We start from the raw sequence: 17,134 nt of genomic DNA on the forward strand, positions 1-17,134 counted from the left end.
GAGACGAGGAAGAGTGTAAGGGATCAGTCTTATAAGTACACACAATGTGAAGGAGTGTTGCAAAACACATCTGAAACAGTGTAAAAAGTATATAAGCGCGAGATACTCCCAATAGTAGAAGATTACATTCTACTAGGGATTCTAAGTAGTAGCACACTATACACAAGCTTAGAGTAGTCAAGTATTCATTAGGAATCACCGAAGTCCGATAGTAGCCCTTTAAAACAACTATTTAGAACTCCCTATAAACCTAACAATTGGTAGCGTTGCTATAGATCAAGAAATCAGAAAACAAATTCCAAAATGAGTGACGGAGCAATATCAGAACTTGTCTCGGCATTAAAACAACAGGTGGAGTCCCAAAGAGAACAAATGGAGTGCCAAAGCAGAAAACTTAAACTACTAGAAGAAGACAGGATAACAGCTGAACAGGAGCGAATTAAAGTCCTAGAAGAAAAAAAAAAACAACTGCTGAGCAGAACCGACTTATGGACTTTGTTTTCCTAATTAGTATTGAACCATATAATGGAGACTCAGACCCACAAACTATCGATAGATTCTCGACAAGAATACGGAACAAGACAGAGGACGATTACTTAATTTCACAGCTTGTGTCTATAGGAACAGCATTTGGCTCCTGATTGATGCCATGAAACCCTACTGGTTTACTTGTAAAACCAACGATAGTTCCAGCAGCTATAGTACCTTTATTGTTGTTGTCATATATTTGATATTTGACAAAATCTCTTTTATGATTGTTCTTGATATCTTTATTTGCTTGACATTTAGTTTGATCATATATCGTGCCCCAATCATTTGTTTGACTTAAAATGCCTCTATCACCATCCTCATCTGCTACATAATAGTGTGTAAACTCTAATCCTCCTTTACTAAAGTTTTCTTCATTGAAGTCCTCTCTCTTCCCGACAGTGCTGGAGCTACTTGCATTAAAGCCAAGTAGTGATGTATAGCTGTATGAGTTACGTACCTCAATAGTGTGGTGAAACACGTCTAAATTAGGAGTAGTGATTCTAACTGTTGGCATAAACAGACTAGAGGTCACTGTAAAGTTATCAATAGCCATTTCTCTCTCAACGAGCTTATGACCAACATACTCTGCATTTAAACCCGTAAGATTGAAAAATAAACTTTCTAAATCTGTAACTAAATAGTCTCTTCTGGCAATCAGGCTGGTATCACGATTAGAATTGAAACTTGCAAGCTGAGTTCCAATTTCTATGTATTTGTTCCAACCTGTCCAGCCAGCACCAGCTATGTTACAGCAGTACCTATAGCACCATAGATACAACTAAATTTATCTCCAGTGCTTTTCGAATAATCCTTGCAACTTGATGCTAGGCCATATAACAGTGCACCAAAATTCGCAACACCAAAGATCCATCCAATTACAAACCAAGGAAATCTCTTGTGAAGGTCTGGGTCATATATAGTCACATCAGTAGACTGAGACCTTAGAACTAGTTCGGTTGTGTCACTAGGTTTAATAGTAAGGCCATTGACTGATTTGCTAAGTGCAACTATTGCAATAATGAAGCAGATCGTACAATAGATTGTATTGCCTATGTTCCACTTGATAGAAGTCATGATGGCTTTGCTAGTAGTGTTTCTTTGTTTTATATTTCGTGACTCTTCGTCAGGGTCATTGTAATTTGTGGCGCTGTTCATATTGTTTGACTTTTAACTGAACTTTCTAATGATAATTGCGGTAAATTGACCCTTCGAAGTTCTTTATAATATGACGTTTGATATTCTAGCCAATCATGGTACGAGAAAACAATTTTACGCACCTACACATGAAAAAAAAAGCCAATCGACTTTGAGTACTAAATACAATTAGCTAATATAGATATTAGATAGACTATCCAGGAAATCAGAATTTGGAACTCCTTATTCATCTTGTTTCGTAGTTTCATAAGCTATACAACAAATAGAGTAAAGAAATAGGTGTATCAAGGGCCATTCGGACATAATTTTACGGTCATTGGAGGAACAATATTTACGAAGCATTAATTACAAAACTTAGGAAAATGATTCGTTTCGGCATTAACAAAACAGCACTTAGATCAGTCAATGTGCCATCCATCTTGGGTAAGAGATCTTATTCTATAATTTCTGTACACAGAGACACCAAGCTTGACAACCCAGATATTCTGTTTGAGTTCAATAAAGACAACTTGAGCAGGGCTAAGAGTATCGTTGCAAAGTATCCTCCCCAGTACAAGAAAGCAGCAGTTATGCCTTTGTTAGATTTGGGACAGCGTCAATTGGGGTTCACTTCAATTTCAGTAATGAACTATGTTGCAAAGTTTTTAGATATGCCACCAATGAGAGTATATGAGGTAGCTACTTTTTATACCATGTACTATAGAAAGCCTGTCGGAAAGTACAACATTCAGGTGTGTACAACAACACCATGCCAGTTATGTGGCTCAGATGGTGTCATGGATGCTATCAAAAATCACTTGAAGATTAAACCGGGTCAAACTACTGCTGATAATTTGTTTACCTTCCACGAGGTAGAATGTTTAGGCGCATGTGTCAATGGGCCAATGTTGGCTATAAATGATGACTATTATGAAGATTTGACTCCTGAGTCTACCGTTGAACTCTTGAAGGAAATACAATCAGGTAAAGAATTGAAAAAATGCGGTCCTGTGAGTGGTAGAGAATCTTGCGAGCCTTTGTCTGGTAGAAAAGTTTTGTTAGGTAAAGAACCTACGGATATTTCTAAGTTCGTTCAACCAGGTTTATAGAACATCTTTAAATTGAACTTGAAAACTTGTTGCATGCACCGGATCTCTCAATCTGGTTTACACATATATAGTCTTGTTATTTTGCCCTAATCAATAGTATTACTTAAACTTCTCATCTTTCGGTGCAACCAAAGCAGGCTCCTGCTGTATTGAAGGTGTTTAAGGGGGTCAATTTCAGATGGATCTCTCTTAGTTCTTTAGACTTTTAAATACAAGAAAAAAAGGCTCTATTAAAAAATGTTGAAAAGAAAGAACAAATATAGCCACAGTATGAAAGACATTCTGATAGACATTGAACAGTCTTCCTGTGATTGTGGCATGTAGCCTAAATTTTTTTTTTTCGGAATAATTTGTTTAAAAAGAAAGAAAATCAAAAATTGTGACTCTACAGTTTGGTACTGATTACATCATCTCGGGTGAAATTTTTAATATCAACAACTTTTGGCACTCTGCTGAACTTTTAACGGAGCATACATTTTTTAGAGAATTTGAATATTACATAGATTACTCAAAAGAAGATGGGTCAGAAGAAAGCATATAGTTTGGAGACAGAGCTAGTGCTCGCCAAGTCAAATGACCAATACAATGCGTCTGTTCCACCTCTCTATCAATCTGCAACTTTCAAGCAGCCGTCATTGTCAAATATGGGCGAATACGACTACACCAGATCTGGAAATCCTACGAGAACTTTATTGCAGAACCATGTGGCCAAGATTATGAAAGCAAAGTATACGTTTGCGGTGACAAGCGGAATGGGATGTCTTGATGTAATAACTAAATTATTGAGTCCAGGAGATGAAGTCATAGCCGGTGATGACTTGTACGGAGGAACAAACAGATTGTTAACATATTTGAATAAGAAAGGAGACTTGAAAGTCTCGCACTATGATACCACTAATACCGAATTAATCAAGTCAAAAATTACTACAAATACAAGGATGATTTTTTTGGAATCGCCAACGAACCCCTTAATCAAAGTTGTGGATGTCAGAGCAATCTCTGATCATGCGCACTTGGTTAATCCAGATATTATTGTTGTGTTTGATAACACAATGATGTCTCCGGTTCTCATGACTCCTTTGAACCTCGGGGTTGATATCCAATACGAATCTGCTACGAAATACCTCAATGGGCATCATGACATTATGGCCGGAATCATCGCCACTAGAAGTGAAAAATTAGCCGAGCAAGTATATTTTGTTATAAATTCCACCGGTTGTGGATTATCTCCTTTCGATTCATGGCTTTTAAGTAGAGGCTTAAGAACCCTAGCAATAAGGGTCGAAAGACAACAGCAGAATTGCGTGAAAATTGCAGAGTTCTTATCGAATATTGGTTTCAAAGTTAGATATGCTGGTTTAAAAAGTCATCCTCAATATCATCTTCATAAGTCCATGTGTGAAGGAGCTGGTGCTGTATTGAGTTTCGAGACAGGAAGTATCAAGACATCAGAGAAAATAGTCGAAAGTACAGAAATTTTTGGCATTGCAGTATCATTTGGTTGCGTTAACTCTTTGATATCCATGCCATGCAAGATGTCTCATGCATCGATTGACGCAACCACAAGAGAAGAGAGGGATTTTCCCGAGGATTTAATAAGATTATGCATCGGAATAGAAAACTGTGACGATCTTATAGATGACCTCAGCAAAGCATTGTTAAAGAGTGGGGCAGTTAAGATTAATGATAGAGATGAATTGTATAATGCAGTTGGCGTACATGCGAAATTATAGGTGATGAGGAAATGCCCAAAGGTCAATTAAATATGTCTTCAAATCTTATCGTACGTAGGTGATGGGGGTCCTTTTTAAGATATAATAACAGTCCGGTATATAATTGCTATCTGAAGTTTATAAATGCATTTTGATAGTAGTGAGTGCGCGCGCGCAATTACTCTTTTTTTCTTCTGTTATTCATTAAGGTGGCGCGTCCTATTAAGGTTTCTTGATTCTCTTATTTAAAAGCAAAGTAGAAAGAGAATGACGAGTGACATTGCCCTTTCAAAAGGCGCATTGAAGGGAATTCTTTCTAAGTCTGAAAAGCATAAATATGAGGGTAAACCGTTGATAGTTCAAGTGACAAATGTTAAAGTTATTGAAAACCCTGATAGCGCGACTGGCGGTGCTACTAGAAGATACAGAGTATTATTGAACGATGGACTATATACTTTACATGGATTGATTGCTCCTGAATGCGTTCCTTATTTAGAGAGTAAAAGCTTGAGAAAACTTTCTATTATTCAAATTAATGAGTATACCTTGGCGACCACGCAAAAGAGAATTATTCTTATTAGCGGCGTAGAGCTTTTATCAAACAACAGCGAAAAGCCAACTGTTCCATTGATTTCCTGCGATAACTATTTTGCCGAACATCCGGAGGATGATGATTTGCAATTGAACTCTACGAGCAGTAAGAGTCTGGTGTCGAGAACTGTCTCTCCCGCACCGAACTCAAATTCCAATATGAAAAGATCTCAAAACAACATAAACGAAAGACCAGTCAACCCAATCGAACTGCTTTCACCATATCAAAATAATTGGACTATAAAAGCCAGAGTTTCATATAAAGGAGACATAAAAACTTGGTCGAATGCTAGGGGCGAAGGAAAGCTATTCAATGTGAATTTTTTGGATGAATCAGACGAGATAAGAGCTACAGCATTCAACGAAGTGGCAGATACCTGCTATAAGCTTTTAGAGGAAGGAAAGGTATATTATGTTAGCAAAGCTAGAATTCAACAATCCAAGCCTCAGTTTTCACATTTGTCTCATCCATATGAATTGTCGTTAGATAAGGACACAGAGATAACTGAGTGTTTTAATACCTCTGATGTCCCAAAGCTTCATTTCAATTTCGTGAAGTTGAGCCAAATCCAAGACTTGGAGCCAAATGCTATTGTCGATGTTATTGGGGTTTTGAAGGAAGTAAATCCGGTTTTTCAAATAACAGCAAAATCAACTGGAAAGGCCTTTGATAGGCGTAACATTACTATTGTTGATGAATCTGGTTTTGCTATTGTGGTAGGTTTATGGAATACAACTGCGGTGGACTTCAATGTCGAGGAAGGGTCAGTGATTGCATTCAAGGGATGCAAAGTTCAGGACTTTGGAGGGAGATCTTTGACTCTTACACAAGCAGGATCCCTTCTTGCTAATCCTGATGTATCTGAGGCTTATAGCTTAAAAGGATGGTATGATAATCAAGGAGTTAAAGAGAACTTCAAGACTTTAAAAACGGAATCTTCGAGTTCTAATCAATTTAGCAACAGAAAACTTATAGGGCAGGCTCAAGATGAAAATCTTGGAGTATCTGAGAAACCTGAATATTTCAGTATCAAGGCAACCATTAATTTTCTCAAGACGGAAAATTTCTGCTACCCAGCTTGTAACAATACCATCCAAGGTAGTTCCTCGCAGCCGGCTCAACAAAATACAACTTGCAACAGAAAAATCATTGAATTAGGAGATGGCTCCTGGAGATGTGAAAAATGTGATTTGACATTTAGTGAACCTTTCTATAGATATATTCTCAATTGTTCAGTTATGGATGAGTCTGGCCAAATTTGGATTACATTATTTGATCAAGATGCAAGGAAATTATTCGGAATGTCAGCAGGGGAATTATTAGTTTTAAAAGAAAAGCAAAACAATCAGGAAAGCAATGAATTCCAAGAACTCACTAATGAAATAACAATGAAAGAGTTCAACTTTCGAATCAAGGCGAGACAGGACACTTATAATGGAGCAGTAAGGGTTAGATATCAATCCGTTGGCCTCAGTGATGTTGATTTTAATGCCGAAGCTGAGCACATTTGTTCGGAGTTAGATTCCTTACTATTTTAAATATCTTACACCAAGTAATATGTTAGCTATGTTTTTTTTTATCTAGTGCTATGTATCGATTTCACTTATTACGATTAATACTTTTTACTTCCGAATTCTATAAAACCATTGGATTTGAGCCAAAGGTCTTTCAAGATATTTGACACAACTCTTTGTCCTCTTGTTGCCATGATTTTATTGATGGTAAACTCAATATCCTTTTCATTTGTAAAATTATTTACATGACTTGAAATAAAGGCCCTCTTGAGCCAATCCTTAGAATTAAGCGTATACCTCGCAATCATATTCCGAAAAATAGGATAATAGTAGTCTAAATGTGATCGAGATGACTTCAAGAAAGACGATAACAATTTATCAGTCAAGAATAATCCTAAGGCTTTGTTGATCAACAATTCCTTTATAAAATTTTGATCTTCAAAGGTTCCACGTTTTAAATTTAATAGATTCACCCAAAACTTTGATGAGGACTTAATGACAAGAGATTCATTTGAGGATAAAGTGCTTAATGCAAAGTTTATTATAATATCGCTGAAAATTCCCAGATAGATAACTAAGGAAGGTCGTTTTTCCAAAAATGTAGCGAAAAGCTCTATTAGGCTTTGTACAATATCAGGGTCAGTCTTAAAGATCTCTAACTTTTGTACGACTATTTTATCTAGAAGATCACCGACAGAGTGTGCGTTTAGCTCTCGACCATTAGTTATAATGACCGTTTCGAGTAACGAATACAAGTAAGGAACAGAATTTAAATTGCACTTATCGGTTTTGAATGCTAGATAACTGAAGATTGTATCAAAGGAAAATTGAAAGGGTCCTTTGATTGGTTCATTGATACCGCATTTTAATATTAGACAACATTTCTCCGTTACAGAAGTACTCTCGATGAGTGGTTCGAATGTCAATGAGAATTCGCTTATTAAAGCGATTACAGATTCTTTAATATTTAAAGGATCTTGTTCCCAATACGAGGTAGCCATGTTTATCTGTTCTGAAGTGAAAAATTCGTCCACTTCATCAGGAAGGCGGCACGCCTTTCCTATCTCACACACACATGACAAAAGACTAATCAAGTAATCCTCAACTTCATCATTAAACACGAGTTTAAAAAATGTGCTAATAGTTGTTGTAATTTCATTAAGGAGACGAAGTATGATTTCTCCAATTTTCAAGGGATCTCTTAAACACTGCGCTATGGAAATATAAGCATTACACATTCTTTGTCTCACTAAGCTATCAATCTTGAAATCTTTCAACATCTCTATTACTAGAATTTCAAGGTTTGGGAGAAAGCTTACTAAACTTTCTCTTGACTCTTGACAAATCTTAAGGATTGTCTTCGATGCACCTAAAGATAAAGTAGGGATCAGTTCCTTCTTTAAAACAATAGAAAATAGAAAATCAAACGTGGGACCAACATGTTCATTATGCCTTTTGAAAAAATTCTGGATTGAAGATAAGAAATTTATTAGCGTTGAGTAAACGTATAAATATATCCCACCAATAGGGTGCATTTTCACGACTTCAATTAAATTACTGGAAAATAAACCCATAACTAGTGGGTCTAACTTAACAGATGCAGACTCATTGTAAAATGTCAAGTCGTCTGTAATTTTGTACAATAAATACAACGAGCTTTCTAACTCTAGAATTTCGAAGTCATCTAGTTGAATCTCTTTGATATTATTGATGATTTTGTCCGTTAAGCTGCCGTAAAGTGGCAAATTTAATAAAGAATATAGTACAAGAAAAAAGTCTGCCACCTGTGTTCTAAAGTGTTGAAATTCAACCTTGTTACACTCGAAAACATCAAGAGGTGGAAGCTGGATTTTTTTCCAATATATCACACCCACTCTTGCTAGAATTTCATTCCTAATTATGATGAACCTCTCTTTATCGTCGTGTAGAGTCGTTTCAAAGTATTGCCAATTATCACTATAATTACTTGCTAACTCCTCCCAGAAAGTTAAGAAGTGCTCGCTGATTGACTCGTCAACAACAGGAACTCCAGGGTAGTCCGATAGCCGAAGCAAAACATCTATCATTTCTTGAACATCGTGATCCATAATGTGACGCGAAAGCTTCAACATATTTAAAGTCAAGTAGCTTATAATTAAATTAGTAAAGCACTCAATATCTTCAGAATATTCTTCTCTCAATTCATCATTAAAAATTATAAAGTTAATGAAGTCAATGCCAAAGGATTTAAATAATAGATGCTGAAGTTCTTCCTTATATTTGCTGTTCAATTGACCTGGATTGACATCCAAAATCTCCGTCGTCACTGACATAGTTTTGGATAAAACTTTCATGGTAGCGTCGGAAATGCATGAAGGATCTAGTAATCCGTACTTCAGAAAAAGATAGTTTAACAAAGGGTTGATACTCTCTCCCTCATACCGCACTTCAGATGCCGACTCTGCTACCGAGACGTATACTACCCATGAGTTTAAATAGTCTAAACTAGCTAAGTGAAGTTCTAAAGGGATATCATATTCAATTTCATTCAAATGTTGGAATATTAAGTAAGCATCGCTTACAATACTGTTCTGAATTACCTTATGGATACCAGCAGAGACCTCTAACTTAGTGGCATCTTCGAGTACAATAGTATGAAAGTTTATCAATAGCATGAGCTGATGTTCGTCCAAACCATGAACAAATGAGACAAACTCAGAGCCACCAGCAAGATGTGAAAATAGGGTTCGAATAGGACTAAATCGGTCATAATTATAGATGAACAATTGCGATAAATTGCTTAGCATCTTTCTAATTAATATTGTATTGGTTTCAGATTGTTCACGTATTAATTTGATAGTTATGTCCAGAAAATCTCTGATAGTTGCCTGCAATCTTTGATCATCGAGAGCTTTCTCTTTCCTTATAACCACAGCAAAAGTCAATGCACCAAAAAACCGACAATCCCTGGAGTCTACTCCAAAAAGCAGCTTTGCCAAGTTATATCCATCTTGCGATTTTTGTACTTCTTGGAGCTTTTTTTGAAGAAACCTTATCTGTTCAGGATCAGTTGACTTATATAATGTATTAATGCACTAAAACAGAAAGGTTAGTCATTTCAACACCTCGAAAATTGACATAAAGAACCATCAACATAACTTACATCAACTACCTGGGCAAAATCTATTGCCTCAGACATTTGCGTAAAGATCAAGCCTCTACTAGAAGGTGTTTCACAAATGATTCAACAACATGAGGCTAGATGCATAAGTTTTGTTATTAATAAACCTCCGGTTCTTTTCTCGTGCCTTATATATTGGTCATGAGCTTACTTCCGACAATTCGGTCGTGAGAAATTCTCTACCAGTTATAATTACAATAACTCTGTTCTTTTTACATATTTTAAGAGTCTAGAGTCATATATCTACATTTTAGAGTAGTTCGGAAGTTCAATGTACGTTCTCCAGCTCTCTATGCTATCTAGAACCAAGGATTAGTTCCAGGGTAGTGGTTCGTTCTGCCGATTACCTCTTATTCATCTACACACTACCGGCTCGATTATATGTCCGAAAATGCCCTTTTTCCAGGTGCAAGTCAAAATTATAATCTGTTGACAGATTCTTACTCACATCAAAAAAATAGAAGTTAACTAGAGCCAATGACTTCAATGAGAAGGGTCTCTAGAGCTCAGTGTGCAAATTGCACTTGTTCACCAGGATTGTTGTCCAGAACTAATAAGAGAAAATCGTTATTTGCTAAGCAAATTGACATCAAAAGGAGCGGCTCGGTGTCTCCCCGAGCAATGTCAAGACAAGGATCAGTATTTACTATTGATGTTTCAAGCTTATGTGTACCTGAAGTCAAAGAAGTTAACACATCGAAGAGACTAGAAGCACTTCGAAGAGTGATGGCGCAGCATGATTTAGGGGTTTACATAGTGCCATCTGAAGACCAACACCAGTCGGAGTACGTATCCGCTTTTGACCAAAAGAGGAGCTTCATCAGTGGCTTTCAAGGTAGTGCTGGTGTAGCGATTATAACTAGAGATGTGACGTCTTTGAATGATGAACCGGAAGGTGCCGCAGCCTTATCAACTGATGGAAGATATTTCAATCAAGCTACCAATGAACTAGACTTTAATTGGATCTTATTAAAGCAGGGCGCCAAGGGCCAGCCAACATGGGAAGAATGGGCTATAGATCAGGCATGTCAATTATATTCTGATAGTGGTAAAGTAATCAAGATTGGTGTTGATCCTAAATTAATAAGCTATCAATTATATCAAAAAATGTCGGCTTTAATTAAAAGCAAGATAAATTCGAAAAAAGTTAATATTGAATTAGTCCCAGTCAAAGAGAATTTGATTGATAAAATATGGGGAAAGTTTGAAGAAATTCCGAGCGGGCCTTCTAGTATTATCAAGGTTTTGGATGACAAATACACAGGTCAATCGGTTGCTGAAAAGTTGTCAAATGTTACCTCCATTATTAAAAAGGAAGGGGCAAATGGATTGATTGTTTCTGCATTAGACGAAATAGCTTGGTTGTTGAACCTCAGAGGGAGCGACATTGACTACAATCCTGTATTTTATGCCTACTTGATAATCACTGATAAAAATATAAAATTGTTTGCTGATAACTTTCGGTTTGATACCAAGGTCCAAGACTCTTTGAGGGAAAACAAAATCAGTGTTGAGCCATATCTGTCGTTCTGGAAGAACTTACAGAAACTGTCAGAACAGTTTAAGGCTGAGAATAAAAAATTCCTACTCTCTAATTCTTCTTCTTGGGAAATTGCTAGAAACATAGTGAGCTCATACGAGCTAGTTAAAGTATCTCCGGTGGAGGAACTTAAAGCGGTGAAAAATGAAGTTGAATTACGGGGTGCAAAAGCCGCTCATCTAAAGGATGGTAGAGCATTGGTTCGGTTCTTTACTTGGTTAGAAAATCAACTAATAGACCATCAAGAATTAATAGATGAAGTCGAAGCGAGTGATAAATTGACTGACTTCAGAAGGGATGAGGAAAACTTCGTAGGATTGTCATTTGATACAATAAGTGCAACAGGTTCCAACGCATCAATAATTCACTATAAATCCGTTAAAGGTTCATGCTCTGTCATCAATCCGAATAAAATCTATTTGAATGATAGTGGATCACAATTTCTAGAGGGGACCACAGACACGACGAGAACTGTGCACTTTTCTGAACCTACGAGTGAACAAATCAGAAATTATACTCTAGTTTTGAAAGGTAATATTTCTTTAAGTAATTTGAAGTTTCCCGAAGGTACGACGGGCACAATGATTGATTCGGTGGCTAGACAATATCTTTGGAAGGAAGGGTTAGATTATGCACATGGTACTTCACATGGCGTAGGTTCGTATCTCAATGTCCACGAGGGGCCTATTGGTATTGGACCAAGGCCAGGATATGCTTCTACTCCGTTAAAGCCTGGTCACTTGCTCTCTAATGAACCAGGGTTTTATGAGGACGGCGAATACGGCATTCGAATCGAAAATGTCATGTATGTGAAAAACAGCGGATTGAAGTATAATGGAAAAGACTACTATCTGTTTGAAACCGTTACAAGAGTTCCATTTTGTCGCAAGTTGATTGATGTTCTGTTGTTAACATCTGAAGAGAGAGAGTGGGTTGATCTGTACCACAAAACTGTCTGGAAAGAATTGTGCGATTCGTTCCCGAAAAATTCTTCTGAATACCACTGGTTAAAGAAGGAAACAGCTCGCTTGTAGTCTAGTCGTAAAGGGGGTACTATTGATAGATCTTTTGCTTTAGATCCATGTCATGGATTCAATTAGTTAGCTGAATGTAATCACGCGCACCAGCACGTGTATAATGATTTTGCGATTTTCTGTAGTATTAATTTTCTTATGAGTGACCAAAACCGATTTCGGGACCGGTAGCCAATAATATTTTTCCAAATTTGGATGACAAAAACTGATCAAATAAATGGTAGTGTAAATGTCACAAAAGGATAGGATGCATGACGAACGGTATACTGAGAGGACTTAGTAAGAATCACATTAAATTTATAATATAAAATAAATTCAACTTCAATATTATACAGTTTATTTCAAGAAAACTAAAACGAGGAATTATTCGGCTAACTCAGATTAGAACAATTCCGAAATACTAGTACATTTAGCACGTTAGACGAAATAACAAATATTTCGATAGAGCAAGTCACATAGCAGAGCAAGTCTCATAGTTGTTAGGTGTCGAGAAAATGCTCGTAAGAAGATGGGCATTGAATAATGCCATTAAGACCAGTAGAATGAGTTGGAGATGTGCATCTAATGAAACAAAGGAGGGCAGCAGAAGGTTCATGCAGACTACTCCCAAAACTACACCAAAGCCTGAATTCTATGGTGGCTTCAAGTACATGAACAAAGGCAGCAATGCTATTGATGATGACAAGAAGTGGTCAAAGCATACACTTTCAGCACAGGACAATTCTGAATCGAAGAAAGATGAAGTGCATGTTCGCTCAAGGAGATCCAGGACAACACGATTTCAAAATAAGAACTTGAAGAGCGTAGGAAGCAGTCATATCCGTGAATCAGAAAACGATGCACCATCTCAAGAAGCTGTTGCAAATGAGCCAACAATAACGATTGCTCAGGAACCTAAGATTCCAGATTCCAATTCAAATAAGAGCAAGGTGCCTGAAAAAAGCTCTGGTGTAAATGCCGTTTCACAACCTAAGAAAAGAAGAACGTTGAAGCCAAGAAAAGCATTGATTACGTTATCTCCATCAGCAGTTAAGCATTTGAAGGGCTTATTGAACCAGCCAGATCCCAAAATGATTAGAATAGGTGTTAAAAATAGAGGTTGCTCTGGATTGACCTACAATTTAGAATACGTGTCAGAGCCAGGGAAATTTGATGAAACTATAGAACAAGACGGGGTCAAGGTTTTGATAGATTCAAAGGCATTATTTTCAATAGTTGGGTCTGAAATGGATTGGCTAGATGACAAGTTATCATCTAGGTTTATCTTCAAAAATCCGAATTCTAAAGGAACATGTGGTTGTGGGGAGTCATTCATGGTTTGATACATTATTATTTTATTGCATACAAAGGGGATAGGCCTATATAAATTATTATTTCATGATATATTTAATTAAATACACATTACGATTTTCATAGAGTTGTAGCCAATTATATTCGTGAAATAGAATTTGATATATTTTTGTTTTATATTCTTAAGAAATTTTTCTGCATTCGAAATATGTACTGTCAATATCATCGGGTAATGAACAGAAGTAATCCATCTTTTGCATGGTCTTAAAAAGTTCTATGGAACTCATTCCAAGCTTGAGGCAAGTCTTGCCCCCGGTTTCGTTGTTAGTACAAATTATGCTATCTTTCGTATCTTTTTCACCATCTATTATGAACATGTTCTTCGGCTTTGCTTGGACAAATTCTTGGAGCTTCTCTGTAAAATTGTCATTCACCATTTGAACTTTAGGTTCTCCATTATCGCCGATCTGATGTAACGTCTGAGAGATATCAGAATTGGTATTTAGTGGATTGTGAGATCTCTGTTCGATCTGTTGCGTACTCAAGTCTGGGGCCGCTGTAGTTTTACTACTTGAAAACCAACCCATTGTGATATAAGTTTGTTAAATAGTCGCTGTTTGATAAATCGACTTAAAATCTTGTTAGTATTTGTTGCTCTCTGCGAAAAATTAAGAGACTACAAAAACTATTGACTCAAAAGTGAAGTATATCTACACACATCTATATATTTACCTCGGAATGTAGACATCTACGTTAGACTAAGTTTGTCATTGCTGAAGTTAATACATTGCAGTCTGAAGAGATTAGTCACCGTATATATTATTAAAGGCACAATTTGTAGCATTCGTTTAAGCGCATTAGATCCGTTTCGTATTGCCTAAATCCAATCAAAGTCATATTCTGTCTCAAAAATCCTTTATCACTTTTATTCGCAGCACTAATGTCTATAAGGGAAACTCTTTTACCTAAGGAGGCTACCCACTCATAATGAAAATCGTACTTTATGGAATCTGGCTTCTGAGTGTCCATCGTCAAAATAGTCAGAATAATAGACTTTTCAGTTCTTTCTGGTAGAACCAAATCTTGAAAGAATAGAACCTCTTTTTTGGGGTGTTCTATCTCCACTGTAGAATTGAAAACGAACGCCAACGTATTAACCATTCTCTCAAATATAACTTCTTTACTCTCTGGTTGAGCATTTAAGAATACTCCGCGCCGACTGTTGAAATCATGATACTTAAATGACCTTCGTATTATACTTTGATAGGTAGAAGTGTTAAATTCCTTTACATCTATTATGTTCCTTAACTTGAAAAATAACTTATACATTTTCAAGTACCTTCTTTTGTCATTTGGTAGAGTCCTCAACTCTTTCAGAGTAGTTAAAGAAACTAGTGGCTTTTTAAATGTCACATGATTGCCATCCAACCTAAACTTGGTGGTGTTTTTCATTGCACTCGTTCAATATTCCCATTCCACTTTCATCTTAATATTTTTTGATACCGCGATGAATATCTTTCTCAATTTTACAGCCATCAAAAACAAACTACCATACAAATATAAAATGGGCCAAAATAGTATATCGTTGAAAAGAGGAGAGGATTTTTTTAATGCTGAATACCATTCACGCTTAAGTCAGAGCCTGAATACTGGTGAAGACGTTTTGGTCGCACCAGATTGCAATATTAAAGTATGAAATATTCCAATTTTAGAGACTTGATATGAAAACTAACAGAATCAGGTACATTTTAATTTATATATCAATGAAAAGAAAATTACGGTTAACAACTTTAGCAATTTAATTGAATCCATAGGGAGTGTTATTGCATCATCGAAATATTGGGAGGATTACGAATATTCGACAAATTTGTTCATCAACAATGAATCTAGTTTTATGGTTAACTTGAATTGTAATATCTTTAATCCAATAAAAAACCAACTTACGAAAAATGAAAATACGTCCATGTATGAATCCCTTATCGTAAATTTCAAGTATCTGACAACAGCTGCAAAATTGGACATTACTCAATTTCTTGAGACGTTAAACTATCTGTTGGTCTCAGTATTTATAAACTTAGAATATGAGTTTCCTTTTGTATTCTCTTATTACGGGAGGAAGCTTTTTAAGACTAACTATAATTGGATTGCAAGAAGTATCGATGAAGTAACTGATTTTAAGATATCACATTCTAGCAAAACATCGCTTTCGTCCTTCAAGAAGCATAAGGAAATATTAAGTAAAGATGAGCTTGCTCTAAAAATAATACTTGACCTTCAGCAGAAAGCACTCTGTGAGTTCAATACCATTAACATTTGGAAAGAGTGTGATCTCTCTAAAATGAAAATCGATACTTGTAAGCGCTTGAAAAAAAAAAGAGAGGAGTTAGGAAATTCATCAACAGAAAACTCTAGTATAAAGTCAATGGTTTTCAATTTTCGGTTTTTAGATGTACGCTCAGTTGAAGCAATGTTGCTATCTGAGGATTGACTCGAAAGCACTATCAGATACATACGATTTATGTTAGGTGCTTTTGTGTCATCTATAATCAAATTGGCAAAAAGTAAACAAATTTTGCTAAGCACCACAAGAGGGTGCATGCTCGAAAATGACATAAAATAAGTTGATTTAGATCAGAAATACTTCAACTTTAAAAGAATTAATAGAAGCTTTCCATCAAGATGTCATTTTTCCAGAACTTTAATACTCATTCTTTGAGATCGACTAGAGGGTTTAAATTGAAACAAACTTCTCCTATATCTTCACCCAAGCCAGTATCGAACACGGCATTTCCACATACAGCATATGATCAAGAATCGAGTCAGCTTCCGTATCAGACAATAAATTTGAATTCCAATGGTAATGAGGGTCAACCTGTTTCCACCCACAAAGACATTAGAAACTACGCGGAGCATACCTTGGGTTCTGACAATGCATTGATTCAAGCGGTTAAATTGCCTCAGGATGAGGATTTGAATGAATGGTTGGCAATCCATGTGGTTGACTTTTATAATCAAATAAATATGCTCTATGGCTCAATAACTGAATTCTGTTCGCCTCAAACATGTCCGAGAATGATCGCAACAGAGGAATACGAATACTTGTGGCAAGAAACCAACCCTACTTCTAATGGATCGACACTGCCAAAGAGACCGGTGTCATTACCAGCTTGTGAATACGTTGAAAATTTGATGAACTGGATTCAAAATTTTTTCGACAATGATAATATATTTCCATCAAAGATTGGTGCACCTTTTCCCCAACAGTTTCCATCACTAGTGAGAACTATTTTCAAAAGACTCTTTAGGATCTATGCTCATATATATTGTCACCATTTTCATGAAATAACGGAGTTGGGTTTACAGAGCCATCTTAATACTAGCTTGAAGCATTTTGTATTATTTTCAAATGAATTTGCTTTGGTCAGTCAAAAAGACTATGGTCCTTTAGAAGACTTGGTAGAGACAATGGCAAAGAAATAAAATCATTTGAGGTCCTAGATCTTGGACCCTACTATATA

The 17,134-nt window shown here is 36.3% G+C and overlaps 13 protein-coding genes across 13 annotated transcripts; 8 read left to right on the forward strand and 5 right to left on the reverse strand.

Annotated features, from left to right (window-relative positions):
• Positions 1–303: 303 nt before the first annotated feature.
• On the forward strand, positions 304–507 carry PRCAT00003252001 (uncharacterized protein; the record flags this gene model as incomplete). The annotated part of the gene is made up of 1 exon (XM_062953163.1): positions 304–507. One exon carries the CDS (start codon positions 304–306, stop codon positions 505–507), a length of 204 nt encoding a protein of 67 aa, XP_062809993.1.
• Positions 508–592: 85 nt separating this feature from the next.
• Positions 593–1,084, reverse strand: PRCAT00003253001 (uncharacterized protein; the record flags this gene model as incomplete). Its single annotated transcript, XM_062953164.1, has 1 exon — positions 593–1,084. The coding sequence occupies one exon, from the start codon at positions 1,082–1,084 to the stop codon at positions 593–595; it is 492 nt and encodes a 163-aa protein (XP_062809994.1).
• Positions 1,085–1,272: 188 nt separating this feature from the next.
• PRCAT00003254001 (uncharacterized protein) lies at positions 1,273–1,686 on the reverse strand (the record flags this gene model as incomplete). The annotated part of the gene is made up of 1 exon (XM_062953165.1): positions 1,273–1,686. The coding sequence occupies one exon, from the start codon at positions 1,684–1,686 to the stop codon at positions 1,273–1,275; it is 414 nt and encodes a 137-aa protein (XP_062809995.1).
• A 362-nt stretch (positions 1,687–2,048) lies between these two features.
• On the forward strand, positions 2,049–2,774 carry PRCAT00003255001 (uncharacterized protein; the record flags this gene model as incomplete). Its single annotated transcript, XM_062953167.1, has 1 exon — positions 2,049–2,774. One exon carries the CDS (start codon positions 2,049–2,051, stop codon positions 2,772–2,774), a length of 726 nt encoding a protein of 241 aa, XP_062809996.1.
• Positions 2,775–3,292: 518 nt separating this feature from the next.
• On the forward strand, positions 3,293–4,507 carry PRCAT00003256001 (cystathionine beta-lyase; the record flags this gene model as incomplete). The annotated part of the gene is made up of 1 exon (XM_062953168.1): positions 3,293–4,507. One exon carries the CDS (start codon positions 3,293–3,295, stop codon positions 4,505–4,507), a length of 1,215 nt encoding a protein of 404 aa, XP_062809997.1.
• Positions 4,508–4,753: 246 nt separating this feature from the next.
• On the forward strand, positions 4,754–6,616 carry RFA1 (replication factor A subunit protein; the record flags this gene model as incomplete). The annotated part of the gene is made up of 1 exon (XM_062953169.1): positions 4,754–6,616. The coding sequence occupies one exon, from the start codon at positions 4,754–4,756 to the stop codon at positions 6,614–6,616; it is 1,863 nt and encodes a 620-aa protein (XP_062809998.1).
• A 74-nt stretch (positions 6,617–6,690) lies between these two features.
• Positions 6,691–9,770, reverse strand: PDR6 (Pdr6p; the record flags this gene model as incomplete). Its single annotated transcript, XM_062953170.1, has 2 exons — positions 6,691–9,666; positions 9,735–9,770. 2 exons carry the CDS (start codon positions 9,768–9,770, stop codon positions 6,691–6,693), a joined length of 3,012 nt encoding a protein of 1,003 aa, XP_062809999.1.
• Positions 9,771–10,229: 459 nt separating this feature from the next.
• PRCAT00003259001 (aminopeptidase P) lies at positions 10,230–12,326 on the forward strand (the record flags this gene model as incomplete). The annotated part of the gene is made up of 1 exon (XM_062953171.1): positions 10,230–12,326. The coding sequence occupies one exon, from the start codon at positions 10,230–10,232 to the stop codon at positions 12,324–12,326; it is 2,097 nt and encodes a 698-aa protein (XP_062810000.1).
• Positions 12,327–12,820: 494 nt separating this feature from the next.
• ISA1 (Fe-binding Fe/S cluster assembly protein) lies at positions 12,821–13,648 on the forward strand (the record flags this gene model as incomplete). Its single annotated transcript, XM_062953172.1, has 1 exon — positions 12,821–13,648. One exon carries the CDS (start codon positions 12,821–12,823, stop codon positions 13,646–13,648), a length of 828 nt encoding a protein of 275 aa, XP_062810001.1.
• A 150-nt stretch (positions 13,649–13,798) lies between these two features.
• On the reverse strand, positions 13,799–14,203 carry PRCAT00003261001 (uncharacterized protein; the record flags this gene model as incomplete). Its single annotated transcript, XM_062953173.1, has 1 exon — positions 13,799–14,203. The coding sequence occupies one exon, from the start codon at positions 14,201–14,203 to the stop codon at positions 13,799–13,801; it is 405 nt and encodes a 134-aa protein (XP_062810002.1).
• Positions 14,204–14,438: 235 nt separating this feature from the next.
• Positions 14,439–15,068, reverse strand: PRCAT00003262001 (uncharacterized protein; the record flags this gene model as incomplete). Its single annotated transcript, XM_062953174.1, has 1 exon — positions 14,439–15,068. One exon carries the CDS (start codon positions 15,066–15,068, stop codon positions 14,439–14,441), a length of 630 nt encoding a protein of 209 aa, XP_062810003.1.
• Positions 15,069–15,180: 112 nt separating this feature from the next.
• Positions 15,181–16,104, forward strand: PRCAT00003263001 (uncharacterized protein; the record flags this gene model as incomplete). Its single annotated transcript, XM_062953175.1, has 2 exons — positions 15,181–15,306; positions 15,352–16,104. 2 exons carry the CDS (start codon positions 15,181–15,183, stop codon positions 16,102–16,104), a joined length of 879 nt encoding a protein of 292 aa, XP_062810004.1.
• A 191-nt stretch (positions 16,105–16,295) lies between these two features.
• Positions 16,296–17,096, forward strand: MOB1 (Mob1p; the record flags this gene model as incomplete). Its single annotated transcript, XM_062953176.1, has 1 exon — positions 16,296–17,096. The coding sequence occupies one exon, from the start codon at positions 16,296–16,298 to the stop codon at positions 17,094–17,096; it is 801 nt and encodes a 266-aa protein (XP_062810005.1).
• Between the last annotated feature and the right edge of the window lie 38 nt (positions 17,097–17,134).

The sequence above is a fragment of the Priceomyces carsonii genome (assembly GCF_900007245.1).
Source record: "Priceomyces carsonii strain CBS4050 genome assembly, scaffold: Debaryomyces_carsonii_scaffold_3, whole genome shotgun sequence".
NCBI lineage: Eukaryota > Fungi > Ascomycota > Pichiomycetes > Serinales > Debaryomycetaceae > Priceomyces > Priceomyces carsonii.